Source organism: Anser brachyrhynchus (assembly GCF_964034855.1).
Source record: "Anser brachyrhynchus genome assembly, chromosome: 3".
In the NCBI taxonomy this organism is placed as follows: Eukaryota; Metazoa; Chordata; class Aves; order Anseriformes; family Anatidae; genus Anser; species Anser brachyrhynchus.
The window spans coordinates 50,254,116-50,272,395 of NC_137696.1; the positions used below are offsets into that span (position 1 = coordinate 50,254,116).

The 18,280-nt window shown below is 45.7% G+C and overlaps 1 protein-coding gene across 5 annotated transcripts in view; it reads left to right on the forward strand.

The window, feature by feature from the left end:
- Positions 1 to 18,280, forward strand: part of FRMD1 (FERM domain containing 1) — a 39,693-nt gene that overhangs the window by 3,140 nt on the left and 18,273 nt on the right. For 3 of the 5 annotated variants that reach the window (XM_080583995.1, XM_080583997.1, XM_080583996.1), the window contains exons 2-3: positions 4,159 to 4,320; positions 9,464 to 9,554. In XM_080583995.1, the coding sequence (XP_080440121.1) occupies positions 4,225 to 4,320; positions 9,464 to 9,554 (187 nt within the window). In that variant the 5' untranslated portion in view covers positions 4,159 to 4,224. Of the gene's footprint in view, positions 1 to 3,596; positions 3,622 to 4,158; positions 4,321 to 4,348; positions 6,851 to 9,463; positions 9,555 to 18,280 lie in introns of those variants that run through there. The other 2 variants (XM_080583998.1, XM_080583999.1) reach the window with 2 other exon arrangements.

Consider the following 18,280-nt stretch of genomic DNA (forward strand, 5'->3'; position numbering starts at 1 on the left):
ACCTGAGCCTTCTTCCTCTCCCTGGGGACTGACTGGCAGTAGTAAGGTCTGATGTGTGCCCCCAAACATGTGCCACTTGGCTTCCAAAGAACAGAGCATCAGGATGTAGGAAAGCTGGCTCTGAGCAGAAGGACTAGAGCAGCCCACGAAGTAGCATAGCAGCGTGGTCCCAGGTTAGGAGTGGGGAATTTGGGGAGAACCCTTCTTCCCGAGCATTCTGGCTATGGTGTGGGAGGTGCAGTGCAAAGAAGAAGAGTTACAAACCCAAGAGTGCACTTCTTACTCTAGCAATCACTCGTACTGCTCGACTTGAGGCAGGGAACTTCGCAGCATGCAGGTGGAGTGTGGGCAGTCATGCCTAACTAAGAGCTGTGTCTAATCCTGCAATGGGGACTCAGGACAAAGCATTTTCCTCTCTATTGTTAAAGCTCAGTGTTGTTGGAGAGTGCTGTTTGTACAGGAAGAAAAGAAAAAGGATGTTGGTTGGCATCTAAGCCCGATGCTTAGCAACTTCCCCATCTGTCCCAAAAGGTATGTGGTGAGGACATACCTGGGAGGACTCCACAGCCCTGCAGTTTTGGAGGCATCTGCCACTGCTGCTTTGGAAAATGCAGAGGTGGGAGCTGGGCCCGCATCCTGTCCCTGCAAGAGGATTGTAGTTGCATCTAACCGATGTTGCTAGCAGGTGCAGAAGGCCTGCTGCAGTTGCATCTCCCAGATCTGTGAGTGAGCGTGGCTTGCTGCCCAAAGGCAGGCTTCTTTCCAGGCAGCTGTCTGTCTGTCTTGCTGCACGGCTGGGTTGAGTAGAGCTCCCTAAGCTGGTTGTGAAACTGCAGTCTGAGCCTTGTTGTCTTAGGAGCCTGAGACATCCCTGGGTAATATCTGGAAAATGTTAGGAAGAGTCTTAACATTTCTGGATGGTTCTTGACAGGACTCTGTAGGGCCAGTCTGCTCCAGTTTCATTAGGAAGATGCTCGATATTCATTTTCTGTCAGCTGTAGCAAAACCAGCTTTCCCAAGATGTTTTATTGTAATAAGCCTTGCAAAGTGTGTTTCCAGTTTACGTTCCAGCATGTTTTTGAGAGAAATAGAGAATTACGCATGCTTTTTTTCTTGGTGAGAGGATTTTGTTCTGCTTTGAGTTGGCAGCCCACTGCTCTTTCATCCATTTGCTTTATCCCCTACAAGTGTAGCAATGGCAGTCCAGGAGGCTGAAATCAGGATTAGGACCCAATTCACAGTTGGCTTTGGGCTGATGCAAAATGGAGCTGTACTTGTAACACAGGTTCACGCAGAACCACAAATCGGTTCAAGTGCACGGGCTAGTCCTTTCATACAGGCTCAACCTGGGGACCTGAAGTCACAAAGAAGAGGCTAGTGCTGCTTTTTGTAACTCTTTCTTTCCCCCAAAACAGAGAAAGGTGGGTTTGAAACTTACCTACCCGTGGAAGTCCAGAAGGGGGGAAATGAACGAGTAAGCAGGAAAGCTCCTGCATCCTTTCCTTCCCCAGAGGACTCAATTTCTTGCTGCTGCTGCTAGCTCCAGCAATTCCTGCTTCTACCAAACTAATGCTAGGGTTCTGCTCTGCTGCTGGGAGGCAGCTTGTGGGGCTGCGGAGAGCAGAGGGGAAGATTAGGGTTCTTCCTAATTAGTTTTTACGGCCATGTTTGAGCTGTTTAATCAGAGGAGTCTTGAAATTAATGACAGGCTTATTGTCCAAAGCTCTGGTACATGTGTGTTTAGGTAAAATCAAATCAAAATAAACAGTGCTAAATAAACTGGGCTGTCACTCCAGGCACTAATAAGACTCCTGACTGATACCAGAAGAACACAAATAGAGTCTTTCACTGTTTCATTGATAGGCTGCAGGGCCTTTGACCAAGCAATTACGTCTCAAAATGCACTTCTCCAGGAGCGAAAACCTGAAGTGATGTTTTTATTTCAAAATCATACAAACAACTAAAAAAAAACTGTAGAGTGTCCCAGAGGCCGATGATTGACTTCAGCTTTTATTAATTCATCTGCGGTGCATTTGCCGGAGCTTTTAGGGTTTAATTGAGGTTAAGAGGTTGGAATCTGCGGTAAACAAAAGAATGGCATATGGGCAGTCTGAAATTGTGGATGTTTAAGTAAGAGCATTCCTTCTGGCCACTTGTTTTCGTTGGGCAGTTATTCTTGGCTCACAACTTTTTTTTTTTTTTTAAAGTGTAAACATGCAATGCTAGCGAGTTAATGATTCATTATGTTTTATCGCATTCTGGCATACCTCTGAAGAAGAGAAAGCTGATCTAGGCTTGTGTTTGACCTCCCCCTTCAGATTAAGGACATTGCTTCTTTAACGTCTTACCTGCTGTTGAGGGGTTGATGAGCTCATTTGCTTTAAAACATTAAAAGAAAAACACCTTCTCCCTGTCCTTTCTTACATCCCGTCTCCCATGAGCCACAGTTGTTACTGTAAAAAATCAAGTGGACAAAGCAAGTGCAAGGCTATAGGAAAAGCTTTCCTGAAGCCTTCTTTAATAGAGGCTGCGAGGAAATGGGCTTCAGTTTCCTGAGTTATCCACAGCAAAATATCTGTGTGTGTTAATTACGGTTACTTTTAATTTTTCTGACTTTTGTTACAGGCTGCACGAATGTCTTTGTTGGGTGCGTTCTCTCCTTGCAAGTGAGAACGTGTGCCACAGTGCAGTGGCTTGACAATTATAACAAACCTCCTTTTGCTGGAAAGCCTGAGCTCATACTCTGACATCTTTATGCTATCCATAAAGTTTATGGAGCGTATGACATCAGCTGACAATAATAACAGTGACCTGTCCCGCTCAAGTCATTCTGCAGACGTCTGTTATTTATATACAGCTGTTAATAGTGTGTAGCCTGAAACGCAGGAGAGATCATCGATACAATCATATCAGTAAGAGAAGATGAATGAGAGATTTTTCTCTTAATATTTCATTGACTGGAAGCTTTTACCTGTCCCCATCCATGAAGTCAAATGTTCCTTTCCTGCGTGCTTATAATTTAGAGCAATCTTTTTTAAAAAATTATTTCCTGTTTAATTTTGATGATAAGTAATAATAATAATATGATCCTTTAATAACTCCCCCTCATTTTGTTAATACAGTAAATGTAATTTTTGTATGCTTAGTAGAACCTCTCCTACGAGACAGAAAGAACTTGTATTAAAAAAAATGGCTTTGTTAAGAAGCATTGTATATGTCAGCTCAAGGAAACAGGTGCATGGAGCAGCTTTTACACTTGCAGAAGGTCTCTTACAGATCTTGCATTTGATTTAAAAACAAAACAGAAAACCTGTAACGTTTAAGCTGGCTGTGCAGCGACCGCCGGCAGAAAGGTGGCAACAGGTAGCTGGGGGGAACTCCACCTAACCTCGCCTAACAGGGAGGAGGTGTTGGCTGCTGCGCCCCTGGTTGCGAGCTGAATTGCCCTCTCGTATTTCTGTGATTACCGTAGCTTCAGCTCTGAGGTGCTTGTGCAGCTCCCAGGCTGCTGCCTTTTTGTCTGAAACTGAAGAGCACCAAGCTGTGCCGCTTGGGCTCGGCTGTGGGGAGGAAGCAAAGGCTGTCAAGCAGCAGTTCAGCCCTGGGAGCTGATGAGCTCAGGTACGAGGGCAGCAGTGTCCCAGGGGGCAGGGCTGGGGAGAGGGGAGGATGGTTCGGATGAAGTCCCCTGTGCTGACAGCTTTCCGAAACCTCCTCTTTTGGTGACAGCGAGGAGGCGTTCTCCCAGCTGACGAAGGTGGTGCTCCCTCACCCTCATGGGCTTTTTCGGGAGCAGCTTGTGGTGTCATCTGTCTTATCGCTTCTGTACGTCTCCATCTCGTTTCGGGTTTGTTATTCTGAGGAGACCTGATTGCTTTATGGTCCCCTGTGTGACTCCCAGGCTCTGTGAAGGTTGGCTCAGCCCGTTTTGCTCCGCAGCGCCATTAGAAACGTCAGCGGTGGCCTTGTAAAGTGGGTGAGCCGGGAGGTGGGGACATGCAGCAGGTGCCACCAGGGTTTGGCCTCCCAACACAGCACAACTGCCTGCGGCCAGCAATGGGACTGAGCTGCGCCGGCAGGGTCTGTGGCGAGCACCCTGTGCCTGCAGCCTCAGGGTCCTCAGGCAGCATGGAGCTGACGCTTTCACCTTCCCGGCAGGTGCGTGGGATGAAGGGAGCCTGACGGCCGTCCGAGGAGGAGAGGAGCCGCCGCGAGCTGCCCGCCATGAGCAGGGCGCTGCTGGCCGGCAGGATGCAGCCCGAGGGCCGCAGCGTCTGCGTCTTCCTGCCCGACCGGGAGCAGCTCAGCCTGACCGTGGGGGTGAGTGGCTCTCCAGGGGTGCCGGGAGGCCTCGCTTCGGGCCGGGGCTGGTTGCGTTAGCTCGTCTTGTTCCTCCGAAGCCTGCCGGTGCTGGTCTGCTGGCCCAAAGGCTATTAGCTAGTTTGATATAATCTGCACTCCATTTTTTATTTGAGTGGCTGCGAAAGAATGGAGTTACTTAAAGCTTCTGAGGTGGGGGGTCCCCTCTGCTCTTTCTGCTGTTATTCTTTTTTTAGCTCTCACCAAGTGTTTTTGCCATAAATGATAATCTAGGGTTTTTAAAATTGAACCTGAAACGCCCTGATGACTTAGCGAGCACACCTAATATACACCGTTTGCTCTGGCCTTTCAGCTGCTTCTGGCTTTGCTAGCCAGTCGGTGTCTTTCAAAGACTCTACGGCAGTGTCAACAGCCACCGAGGTTCTTTTTTTTCCCCCCCCTCCTTTAAGTACTTGTACACACAAAAACCACAGGTAAGCCGCTTTCGTTTCTTTGATCGTCGCTTCGAATGCGTGAGCGCGTGTGCGGGAGGAGCGCTGGCAGAGCCGGGCCGGCTGGCTGCCCCGCACGGCCCCGTGCCCACCGCCGGTCTCGCGGCCTCCCTGCGTAACGCCGGCTGCTCCTTCCCCTGTCGGAAGCCCAGCCGGCAGACACGCTTCGTGCTCAGGTGACGGAGCCCAGCGTGTGCAGGCGCTCGCGTGTGGGCTGCTGAGGTTTTCGCTGTGTTTTGTGTTTGTTTTCCCCTGGGATGGGGAGGGGAGAAGAAGACAGGTGAGGCGAGCCGCTGTTTTAAGCACCTGAGTTGAAAAAAAAGGCTTTTGAAAGCATGCGTGCTAATCTTCAAAATCCATGTAGGAATTTTCCTACTGCTGTGCCTAAAAGTGGCATCGCTAACAGAAACAGCCACGAGGGCTGGACAGAACAAGGCTTTAACAACAAAACCTGTGGCTCTTTGCTTCTAGGTCATCAGTTCAAATCCAGCCCACCTACTGCCTCAAAGATGACAGCACTCCGTTGGCTTTTATGCAAGCCACAAAACGATGATTTAATTGTTATTGCAGGCAGGTGTGCAGGCCAGGGGTAAAGGTCTGTTGAGACTGACCCTAAATCTCACCTTTTTATAGCCTTTATCAGCAAGGCTGAAGATGGGAGATAGCAGAGCCTGCCCTGCCTCTGTTGTGGTGCAGACCTGCATGCAGAAGAGCAGCATGTGAGCAGGGCTGATGCCATTGCCGTTTGGTTTGGCTTGGCATGAGATGAGCAGTAGCTGCACTGGAGATGCCCTGAACCCTTTCTGGTCTCATTCCCCCAGTTCTGGCCCCAATATGTGTCTCTGGCAGGCACTTTAAGTGCCACGTTGCACATCTGGCCCATAAGGGGACATGATAGCTGTAGGGTTGCCCAGGCTCCAGGATCTTGGGGCCGTTGTCCAGCTGCAGCAGGGGTATGGCCAGTCAAGAGGTCTTGTCCCCAGTCTCTGCCTCCTGCAAGAGCTTGCTGTTCATGCTCACCTGGGCAGGCGGCTATAACTATACCCTATATTCAAAATGTGTCTGTGAAGTGCCCCAGGCTGCAGCAGCTTAATAAGCTTAAGAAATGTTCTTTTGCATTGGGCTCTGTGGGAATGGAGAGAAGGTGCCATGTTCCTGTCCTCACCTGCCCTCCCTAAGAGAGACTAAGAGTCCTTGAGTATTGCTCCCCTTTCTGTGGAGGGATCTGCGGCACCACATCCATCAATAGACCTTTTAAAGATGTTTTCCTTCATCATTTCTGCTGCTTCTCGCTTCAGCGACTATGAAGTTGTGAAAATACGTATGTGGAGATGCCTGGGTGTGAAAGAGAATAGCTGTCTGGGTCAAAACATGAGTCCTCAAAACACAGTTGTGTCCTAGTTGCATAGAGAGTGAAACACAACCTCTTATAACTGGGCAAGTCACCAAATCCAGCTTTTCATTTGGCTTCGGTTTTTACCACAACGCCCCTTCACAACAACAACAAAAATTAAGATTTTACAGCTGGTAAGGTCTTTTTAAAGGAACATCAAGGCAATTTTCTAGTAATATTAGTAGAACCAAAATTTAATTAGCACAACCACAGATGATAGTCTGTGCATTTATTAGAATAATAATGCCACTACTTAGGATTTCCAAAGCCTTTTAACCTCCTCAGTGTGGAATGCAAATATTAAATCAGCTTGCAGCTCAGTGAGGTAGGTAGGAATCGTTATCTTACCAGCAGAATAAATTATAGATCCTTCCCCTGATAAGAAAAGGGTTTATGCACATAATTCCTTTCTCCCCCTCTCATATAAATTCCATCCTTCCAGATAAGAGTTTTCCTATATGTGTTTTATGTGGTTGCATGTAGATAGAAGCCTGTTCTTTAAAATGGATTCATTTTATGCACTCCACAGATACCGACATTGAAGGGAGAAGAGTAGGAGCCATTTCAAAGTCTGATCCCCCATCATCAGATGTGTCTTAATTTTAGTGTCCACCGTGCTGGTTGTATAGGCTAATTTGAGGAGATGGTGAGGAGGAACGCTGTTTTCTAAATACTGTGTATCAGTTATAATAAGAACTGGAGCAATATCCAGTTTGTTCAATTTTCTTTCTCTTTGTGTTCTGCCTGTCTGATAATTTTGAACCCACTGACTAATATTAACTAGTTTTTGTGACTGCTTCAATAACACTTCTCAAACTCTTCTTCAGTGGTAACAGCTGAATTAAGGACAGAGACCTGGAATAGCAGGGGTCAGACTGCATCATGAGAGGAGCAGGGCAAGCAGCTGCCCCACCAGTGCTGAGGCAGCTCCGAAGCACCCCCGCTGGTGGAGGAGAGATGGGAGTATGAGTAGAAACTTGGGAGGAGAGGAAGTCTGGTGTGGTCAGTGTGCTGGGGGTGGCAGGCATAGGTCTGAAATATTCTAGTTGTTTTGTGAGCAGCAGAGATAGTGTTTTACAGTATATAGATGAAGAAAATAGAGGTGGGTAACCAACATGTATGAATACTTGCATGCAGAATAACTCTGGAGTAGCACACGTAACCTCATACACATCTTTACTTTGGACTAAATTTCATGTGTAAAGAAGCCCTGAGTCTGACATGGAGCAAAGCTGAGTATCAAGCCTGTCAGGGGAAGGAATGATTCACAGCGTGTTTGGGATGGAGCTTGGCACACAAACCACATGTAAAGGGAGGAAAGGCCAAAGAATTGCAAAAACAAAAAATGCAAAGGGAAACGTTGGTTGTTTTGAGTAGAGGGGAATGCAGGAGGAGGGAACCGAGACTGCAAGTGTAATCAGTATTGCATAGCTCTGAAGATTGGGAGTAAAACTGGATACAGAAGGAAAGTGCCAAAAGGAGAATGGATGAGGTGGTAGCTCACATACCTGCTGTGCAAGAAACCTGATTAAAATGCTGCTCTTGAGATGCGTGTCACAAAATGTTCCAGTGTTCGTCTCACAGAACTAAGTATTTTACAGCAGGTTTTTCTTCCCTGCCTTCCCTTAGGTGTGAAGGCATGTCACTTACAAAACACAGCTGTTCATATAGATTTGCATAGTCCTGCACTGCTAGTGACTGCTGTATGCACGCAATCATTCTGGCTACAGGTAGCTCACCTCTTGGCCCTTCCCAGGCAGGAGAGCATGCAGAGAGCTTGCTTTTTTAAGAAAGGAGGTACATCTCTGTGCCAGGTACATCTGCGTGTTGTTGGCGGCTGAGCAAATGCTGCTTCTAGGTGTGAGACTGTACCCTTACGGTTTTGGGTCTTACAGAGTTGTGCATTATCACCTCCCCTCCCAGAGCACACGTTGGGTGCACACATGTGCGTGTGTGTGCTGGCGTCGTGCAGGTTTCAAAGCTCTGGGTAAAGCAATAGTGAGTGGCTGGTGATGCATTGTCAAGAAGAAGTAGGAAAAAAACAGTACTTAAATGACCTCCAGTTTCCCATTGTCCATATTTAGTGACATGGTACATCCCGGGCCAGGGAGGAGAGTGCGCCCTGTTTGTGGGGAGCATGGCCTGCCAGCCTTAAAAGGGCTTGACGAATTATGGTGGCAGTGCTGGTGATTACATTTCAGGCGAGTTGAGAAATCAGATTCTGCCCTGTTTTCTTTGCTGCTGTGAAGGTACCTTCCTACCTGAGGAAGGCAGCTCCTGCTGCTCAGCATTGTCCAGCAGCAGCACAGCAAAATTCAGAGGTCGTGGCTCACCCCGCTGCAGCCTGGGCTGCACTCAGGTTGTCTGCCTCTGCGCTGTTTTGCTCTCTGCAGCTGCTCTGCAGCAAAACTTCTTCCCCCACGCCTCCGAGGGTTGGAGATTTTGGGGGATTTTGTTAGTCTGGGCTGCGCTCCTGAAGTGATACGATGGGGCAAGGGGAAACGAGGCTGTAGGTGGGAGGACACGCAACGGGGGCGTCTTCCAGTGGCTGTACACAGCCAGGCCTGTGCATGCAGGTGGCCTGCATCACCTCCCTGCTGCGGGAGCTTGTGCTCCCAGCAGCCCTGATAGGAAGGGGCATTCAGTAGCTGTGCCGTAGAGCCACGGATCTTTACTGGTGACAGCTTCTGCAAATGAAGATGTTAATTGCTGCGTGACCAGAAGGCAGCAGGGGACGTTCCGGGTGGGGTACAGAGCAACCTCATCGGTACCCCACAAGGTATTTCTGCTCAGTGTAGAAATGTAGTCTTGGGTTTGTCTATGTGTTTTTGTTTTTTAGTTCTCCTGAATGAAAGTTTTTTTGTTTCTCTTAACCGCTGAAAAAATATTTCTACAAGAGAGCAGTGTTTTCATTCCTCTGATTAGAAACATGCTTTCTGTGGGAGCATCTGCAAGCTGCCTGGTAGATAACTGCACAAAACTAGTGCCTCAGAAGTGGTCCAAGGTCTCCTTATACAAAACTGCTAATAAATAGGAAACTTTAATTCATGTTTTATAGGGCTGATCCACTTTGCAGTATAAAAGAATGAGAATAACACATTGGTAATTATCCTGTGATAAAAGTAATATTGAAAACAAATCTTGTTCTGTGGGGGTTCTTCTGCTATGGTACCCAAAAACTTGGCCAGTGTAAGGAAGGAGAATTGGTCCATCCAGGTGTGTGAGCCATCTGTAACGCTGGATTGGTTATTTCTTTCAGGTCAAAGCCACTGGACAGGAGCTCTTTCAGCAAGTTTGTGATTTAGTGAAGATTAAAGAGCCTCACTTCTTTGGCCTCAGCATTGTTAAAAGTAAGCAAACTCAATGCACAGAGCAAATGACTTGGCAAACTTCCACAGGGCCCGCTTGTGTGTATTTACAGTGTGTGCATATACACACGCTGGCCGTGCCTGCGGGGAATTCGATTGTAATAAGGTCACAAAGTATATAGATTACGGGCAGGCTTCTCGGCACTCTTTTGATCTTTGGTATGCGGGCAGACAAATTGGGAGAAGGGGGCCCTTTTGTTCTCCTCCTTTGTTCTTCTGTGCTACCTCTTTGTGGGGTTTTCTTTCTCTCCTGTAGCTAAGTTGCTAGCCAACATGTTTGTCACTGTTTGAATTCAAAACTGTCAGTAGTTGAGCAGGAGGTGAATTTTAAAGGGACTTCGGGGCTGAAAGTGTTACTTCTCTTCTGAAGCCACACGCAAAGAATGTGCAAAGAATAGGGGGAGGAAACTTGAGTGGTTTGAGGGTACTGATTGCATGGAGGGGAGGGATTGTGGAGGGATTGTGTATTTGAAATATCGTGGGAAATATGAAGTATGTTAGTCCATGAGTTGAAGTCTAATCTGCTTGGTCCTATGTCTTGTATTGACCAGGGGATGGTGTAAGATGAAGCCATAAAGGAGCAAACCGATAGGAGGTATTACATTTCAAGACTGGTGTGTTTATCAGCTCCTCCCCACCCCCAGACGTCCTAGAAAATAGTAATGGGTCTGTTGTCCTCCTTATTCTGACTTCCCACATTTCCAAAATGTGAACGGTCTTCATGGAATGGACTTCTCTACCCCCCAAATTTTTTCTCAAGTGTTTCAGTATTTACTACTGCATCTCTAGATGCTATTAGTGAAATGGGAATAACTCTTTGAGTCCTTCTAAATGAGGTTTCTTTTGCCTGCTTATGAGTACATGGGAGAAAACTTTTTCGAGTTTACTTGTCTCGTTTTCCTTTGTTCTTTCTCTAACAACTCTTTTTTTTTTTTCTTGAGCATAGCACTGAAGCTAAGATAGGAGTAAGCTGTTTATCTCCATAAGGTTTGGAGAGTCTCCAAGAGGCTCCATCTACATAACTAAACCAGTAGGTGACAAATTTATCTGTGGATTTAAACCAGTGCAATTTTTATTCCTCTTCCAGTAAGGAAGACCTGGATGTTCTTAGCCTTTTTTTCACAAACCGATTGTGTTCCTGTGAGTCCCCCTGCCTTCCAGGCAGCCCTGTGTAGCACTCAAGAGAATATTGCCTATAGCTTTAAACATAGACAATCTTTCTTGCTTCTGAAAAACACCCTTCTTTTTCAGGGGAGCTAATTCTTCCCAATGCTCTTAGCAAAATGACAAGGGAAAGGGTTACAGGAGCCCTGTAGCCTGAACTGACCTCTCCCTTTTTGTTTTCTTGTCTATTCCTCACTCCTGTTTGATGTAGTTCAGTTAGTAAAGCTGTTTGATTGAAGGCTCTGTGTGCTAACCCTGGCATCTCCTCCACCCCAGCAGGTGTCAAGATTTTGGATGAGGAGTAGAATTGTTTGTTTGTTCCTTTGTTTAAAAAACTGTTGTCTGTCTTTTTGAGGCCAGACAACAGGAGGGAGAGAAGTATCAGCAGTGAGTTTCTCAGTCTGAATGGCCACAGCCACCTGGAAAGCTGCAGCCCACTGTTGAGAGAGAGAGCAACCGTGGTCTGTTTGCTACTGCTCACCTCTGCTACCTGCCTTCAGTCCACAGAAGTCTAGTAACTGGCCGACTGGAGTCTTGTGGGAGAGTTTTTTTTTTTTTAATCACTTATTTAAGTAGCTCCAGGCTTATTACTTAGAGCTGTAGCAAAGGAACTCTTTTGTTTTCCTTTCCCCAACTTGATTCCACCCCCTCCCGTGTTCTGACCAACAGACTGGTGACAATGTCTGTTGCTGCCAGTGCAGCTCTAAAATGCCATTTTAAAGAAACTACTGCCCTGTTTTAATAAGGGCACATTTCACACCTTCCTAGTGTCTGTTTTTGGCAGCCTGATTGATACTGCCGCATGCAGAACAAGGTATTCTGATCCACCTGCATCTGTTCCCTTGCTGCTAATTTGTCAACAAAACCCTGACTGTCAATAGAGGCAAGAGAATGAAAATTAAGGGATTTCTCCAGAACTGTAACCAATCACCCGTTGTGGATTATCTGGATTAGGAGCCCATTTGACCTGTAGATGTTGTACGGGTACGCTAATGCTCGGTTGGGCCTGTAGTATGCGTGTGAGGGGAGAGGTTGGCCTCCTAAATCATAAACAGAAGTTTAATCCCCAAGTGTGGCAAAAACGAAAATAGCACCGCTAAGCACTGTGAAAACTGCAAGCCGTAAGTACTGTGAGATCTAAACTCTAGGTCTTGGAGCATGTCTTCCAGCATTCCTTGCTTAAAGGATACGAAGGGGAGGCTCTCCTTCACTTGTGACTGTTACAAATGCTGAGGGCAGGCTTCAGGATTTAAGGCAACAGTAATAGTGAGGGACGGGGTTTTTCACTTCGTTTGCTCTTGTGCTTTTTTTTATTCTCAAGATGAAAAGCAATTCAGCGAACTGTAAAGGGGAGAAAAACACTTCCATCTGTAAGAAGAGTTTTATTCCTCTGAAAATTATGTTCATGAGCATGTGTTACTGGGAAGCCACACCGGCATGACGCTTGGGACATGTTGCTCTTCTAGTTTTGCCACAGATCATCAAGCAGGCCATACCTTGTGTTCTGCTGCTTTTTTTTTTGGTATTTTGCTCAGTGAAAGACCCTGCAGTCCATTCAGGGTTCATGCTGGCTCCATAGGCTTCAGCAGCTGGGTCTTGTATTGCAGCTCCTCCTGCAGGGTCAATCTTATCTCGTTGCCCTGCAGGAATTTTCCCTCCTGTTATCAGAAGGTGTTTGCAGCACCACAATTCAATCGTCCGAAACAAAACTGATTGTCAGCAGACGAAGAACAGCCAGTGTCTCCTTTGTTGTTATAACCTGAATCACTGCAATCCTAAATCTTGGGCTTCTCTTAGGAGCAGACCTTGCTTGACCCAAGCAGACAGAAGTCTTCGACTGGGAAGGAGCAAGCACTCAGCTCCTGCACCCTGCCGCTGTGTCTATCACTGTGCTCGTACCAGTTTGTCAGGCTGGCTTCAAACAAAACCAAATCCCTTTGCTTCAGCTCCCTTGCCTCAGGGATCATCCTTCAGTTATTACAGCTCTGGCTTTGCCAGACCTGGGGAGGCATGCCTCGCAGTCCTCGCTGCTTGTGTGCTTAGCAAGGAGCTTGGTGGTTAACTCTATCAGGACTTCTCTGACTCCAGTTACCTCTTCTGCTCCTGTGTACCCTCCAGTAATGAAGTTCATTGACAAAATCTGCTGTTGTGTTATATTATGTGGGTATCTGGTGTACCAAGATGCCTCTTAAGAAGGCAGATGACAACAGAAGTTCTCCAAAGTACTCTCAACTGATTTCTGCAGCCCAGTCCTTCCCCACTATCCCTGCTTCTGCCATTCTTCCCTCAAATATCTGCTGGGATAGTTGTATTCCCTTTATGAATTGTTCTATTCCCTAACAATAAGATACAGCTGATAATGATTACTTCAATATCTCAAACAAGAGTTGCTTGTAAATGTGTGCAGAAACATGCCACCTAGGGGGAAATGTAGGTGTTCAGGTCTTCAAAAATTTATATAATGCTCCCTGGAAGTGCTTCCATAGTCTTTTCCTGGGAAGGCATTCTCTTGCCTACAGCTGGTGGCAGTTATTTCTCCTCCATCCATCGATACCTCATCCAGCACGGTGCTCTCCTGTCTGAGGATTGCAAGTGGTTTGTTTGCTTCTGGTGAGGAGTGCTGGGTATGGTTCTGCAGCTCTTCTTGTGCACAAGACTCACCTGTGATGCTGCCAAAAGTCCAGAGAGCGTTGCCTGGACATGCTTTGTTGCTAGCTGTAAGATGCCAACATAAAATTCCTGCAGAACTTGCCTTTCGTCAGGAATGACTGGGCCACTGTCTCAGTCTTCAGATCTCAGCAGTTCCTAACAGCCACACTATCCTGGGCTTCTTGATATTGCTTCCTCTTATTCTTCTGTCCGTCTCAGGTAAGCGACCACAGCTACCTCCCTTGCTTTGTTCCCAGCCTCTGTTGTGACTCTTCCCTTCTTCTCTTGGTGTCCGTGTACTTGCCAGCTAAAACCAAAAATGCAAGGTCATCCCAAACCAAGTTATTCTACTAATCAAACAGGCATTGAAAAGTGGACAAGGTTTCTTCCTGTTGGTGTGAAAGATGACAAACATTGAGAAGTTCTGCAGAGGTAGTAGGAGCAGATGCCATATGGGCACTGACATTCCCAGGCCACCAGAACTTGAAAGCTTGCAGAGCTCTACTGTCAAAAGGAGTACATGGCCCTCTTTTCTTCAATAAAAAATAATAATAATAAAAAATCCACATTCTGGTATTCAGGGAAGTTCACAAGTTACGTGAGATCTGTGGCGTGTGCTGTGAGGTCTTTTTGCTTCATGTGTTTTTGTTTACCTCAGCTCTTTTCTAACCATCTTTCCCACTACCAACTCTCCCCATCATCCCTCTACCTGTTCCCTTTCAAGGGAGCAATGGAGTTGCCATGAGGCTTCTTGCAGCATCTGGGGGAAATTAAGTGCTATAGCCAAGGACTGTTCTCCTCCCACCTTCCTTTAAGGCAGGAAATGCTTTCTTTGTGGAAGCTTGGCTTTGCACTAATTCAGATTTTATTTGAATCCTAATCTCCTGGACTGTCTAAATATTTATAATATTAAAATGCACTTGATTCAACCAAGGGACTTAATCAGAGAATCACAGGAGGGTTGAGATTGGAGGGGACGTCTGAAGATCATCTAGTCCAACCCCGTGCCAAGGAGGGTCACCTAGAGCACATTGCACAGGATCACATCCAGGCGGGTTTGGATATCTCCACAGTAGGATGTTAAAACTTTGCTGGGTTTCACATGTGATGTGATTTTATTTTTGCCTTCAGGGAACTATGTAAGAACTTAATTTGGAGTTTTAATTTCTACATATAGGATGGTGTGTTTGGTGATAAAGTACTCTTCATTTTAGTAGATAAAGATATAATAAGATCAAAAAGCTGTTAAGCAAAGGTAGACAATTAAAACGAGAAATAAAACACTTACTTAACAGCAGTATTGTTTAGCCTTTAGAACAATTTCCTAAGTGTTCTGTGAATTCCCTGCTTTATATGCATTGTAAAAAATACCTTATTTTGTTCAAACAAGAGCTAAATAAGAGAAGATGTGCAGTGCTTCTTACATCAGAGAACCTTACTCCAAAATAGTGCATTCCTCATTTCCAGTCATTTAATTAACATTCAATTTACTGTTTATGACCTTAATGTTTGGGGGAGGTCTACAGCAAACACTACAGCAGGAACATGCTAACACTTAATTGCCACCAGGTAAGAAGGATACAAGTTTCAGGGTGGGACAGGGAAGGGTGTTTCAGAGAGGCTATTTTCCATTTGTAGTTCAACTTCAAACAATGTATATAAGCACGTGTGTTATTTTGAGAACAACCCTCTCGACTTCAGTCTGTACGCTACATACATAAAGGCTGGCACAGAACAATATGTTTGAGAAACTATACATTTTAGTATATTCATGGTACTTCCTGGAACTAAAATTGTGTTTCTCAACTTCATCATCATATGTATGGTGTAAAAGAAGAAAAACAATCTCTAAATGCATCATTTAAGTGTGCCTGATTTCCTTTAATCCAGCTAGATTTTGTATTTGTTTTCCCTTACCTCACTAATTCAGTGATCTCCTCTGGCACACTTTAACCATCTATACTTTCTTCAGTACTCACTTTGTAACCTGGAAGGCCCTCGTTATGAACAAAGCAGAATTGTGAGCAAATGAGTGGTGATCCAGGTCACAGCTGATTTTATTAAAATGAAGTCAGTAAAAGTCACTGAAGGTCATATCATGAGACCCTTATTTAGATTTTACTCAAGCAAAAGTCCAGTTTCTATAGACTTCAAGCACAGCTTGCCTGAAGAAAACTTTACTCTAGGTTTAATAGTTTGTCCTGAAGTAAAGAACTGCCACTTCCTGGTAGTAGGGACACAGACAATAAATGGGTACATTACTTAAATATTGGTGGGACATTCCTGGCTGCCAAGCGGGCCTGAGCTCTCCCTCTTGGTAGGATGGCTGTATGACCTACCTCTGGAATGTCTCCGTGCTCCTAGCCCAAAACGGGCCCATGAGGACAACAAATTTCTGGCATTCACCCTTACTTGGGAACTTAGCCTTCATTTAAAAACAAAACCAACAAAAAGAGGCTCTGGTCAATATGAAATAAAGCATTTTAAAGTAATGGTGGCTCAGAATTGATTTGACCATGTACTACAGTCAAAATCTTCTATTCCTGTTTTCCCTGCAGTGTGAATGAATGATGCCTGTTGTACATCTGCATAACGTACTGAAACTGTCACTTTATACTGATTGGAGATCTGGCCCATTAATTTTGTGTTTATTTTTATTTATTTACAACAATTTATGTCCGGTATTTGCTTAAGTATGTAAATATGCTAATTTTGCAGAGTAGGAGCACTTGAACGTTTGCATTTCTGGTGCCTGCTTAATTTGGAGAGAGATTGTTACGGCAGGAATTTTCCATTTCATTTGGGGGTGCTTGAAAGCTGAATTGGAGAGAAATGTGTAAGTTGCATTGCTGCAAGCCTCTTAAGAGAAGCTGGTGTGATGTTTTTAAGCTCACTGTCAGAGACGAGAGCGACGGATGCGGCGCTGGTAGATGCTGGTGGATGTCTGCATGATTGTACGTGTGCTTCAGAGCCAGCCTCTGCGGTGGCTGCCATTCAGCTAAGGCCAGTGAAGCAAGGATGCTTTGTACCTGCTGAGCATCTGGCCCTGGTTGGATCCATGGGTCGGACAAGCTCTGCCCTAGAAGGGCGACCATCTGTGCACATCTACAGGGTCCCTTCTCTTTTAGAGAAGCTCTTTTTCAAGCCACAGCCAGTTTCAGCATCAAAGACCTCTGGGTTTCACCAGCGATCCAGTGTAAGGAAAAACCCCGCAACCCGCATAGTGCTGGGGAGGGAAATGCCTCTTTGTTTTTGTAGAGGGAGGCTTACCCCGCAGGTTGGCATTCCAGCAATATTAACTTCATTAAAGCAGGAATGCGGCGCCGCATTCTTGCAGGGAGGGAGGAGCGGGAGGGTGCTGGGCTGGGCTGGGGAGGAGTGGGACCACCAGGGAGAGCTGGTTCGTGCATGGGGTGTCCTCCTCCTTCAGCCTGGCCTCTTCCAGGGGCTTGTGCGTGCCTCTGGGTAACCCTGCTGGTGACCCGAAGTTCTCCTGCTTGGTGGCTGGGCCCTCTTGGGGTTGTCTCTCTAACCTAATTAATAAGACAGATGAGCAGGGGCTGTGGGGAGCAGGTAACAAAAGTCTCTACTGGGGTGGGATTGGCTAGGACTATTAGGAACCTTTTCAAGGCAGCAGTACCTGATCTTAATAGACTTAGAAACAGGGGTGGCTGGGGCGAGCATACACCTCCCAGAGGCCCCATATCATGCACGCATAAGTGAAGAGGCAGGTACAAGGTGCAGTCTTTGTAATGCTCAATCATCTTCCTCTCCATCTCAAAATTGCAGAGAAACTCCGGTATCGCCTGCTGTGCTGTAGCACTAACTCTCACCACTAAAACCTTTGGCATTTCTGTCCAGTGGTTTTAACAGTGCTGTTAAGTACGGTGTTGTATGCATACGTGACACATCAAGCAAAGAAGTAAATAGAAACATAATTATGTTAAAATTACAGCAGTAATAGGTACGAGGCAGAGGGAAACATGACTCTTTTGGGATTGTCCTCTTTGTGTCCCATGTTGCTAGTACTTAACACAAACCTTCCTATTAATGCGGCTGTTGACCAGTTCTGGCCAGCACCAGGTCTGGATTCTTCCTTCTGAGGAGGGAGCTGAAGGAGATGGTGATAGGGGTTGTTTTGGTTGTGTTTGTGTGATTTTTATTTTTTTTAATATTGCAAAAGAGAAGTATTTGGTGCTGATCTGTAAGGATCTTGAATGTTCTGGGAAGATGGCTGTGGTGTAGCTCAGATATATCTATCTATCTATATATATATATATATATCAGATGGCTGTGGTGTAGCTCAGATATATATATATCAATATCTATATATATATATATCAGATGGCTGTGGTGTAGCTCAGATATATATAGATCATATATATATATCAATATGTATATCATATACATCGATACCTGCTGCAATGCTGTCTGGTGCCGGTCCTGCATTGGCAATATAGGTGCAAGTGCAGGCCCTCATTTGACTCTAAACTTCCATTGGGGAAAATTCACCTCTCGTGGTCCTCCTTTTTGTTTGACATCAGAAAACCAAAGCCTGGAAGTCAGGGCTGGCCTTCAGGAGCAGAAGGGTGTTTTATTAAATTTATTATTTTTCTTCCTCCCCCCTTCTTTTTTCCTGCTCCTTTCATGTTTGTAAGGAACAAGCTCTTCAGCTTGGCACTTCTGTCACTTGTCAAAACACTTTTCTGGGCAAGACCAAAGAGTGGATTGGCTAGTCAAGGTGAACGTGCTCAGCTGGCATTGCTGCTGAAACGCTCATTGGGTCTTTTTTTAAGAGACTTGAGAAGGCTAAGGAAAAAAAATGGGATTTGATAATTGGTCAGTAGCCTTACAAAGTATCGGCTCTGAAAGCAGCACAAATCTCTTCCAAGATG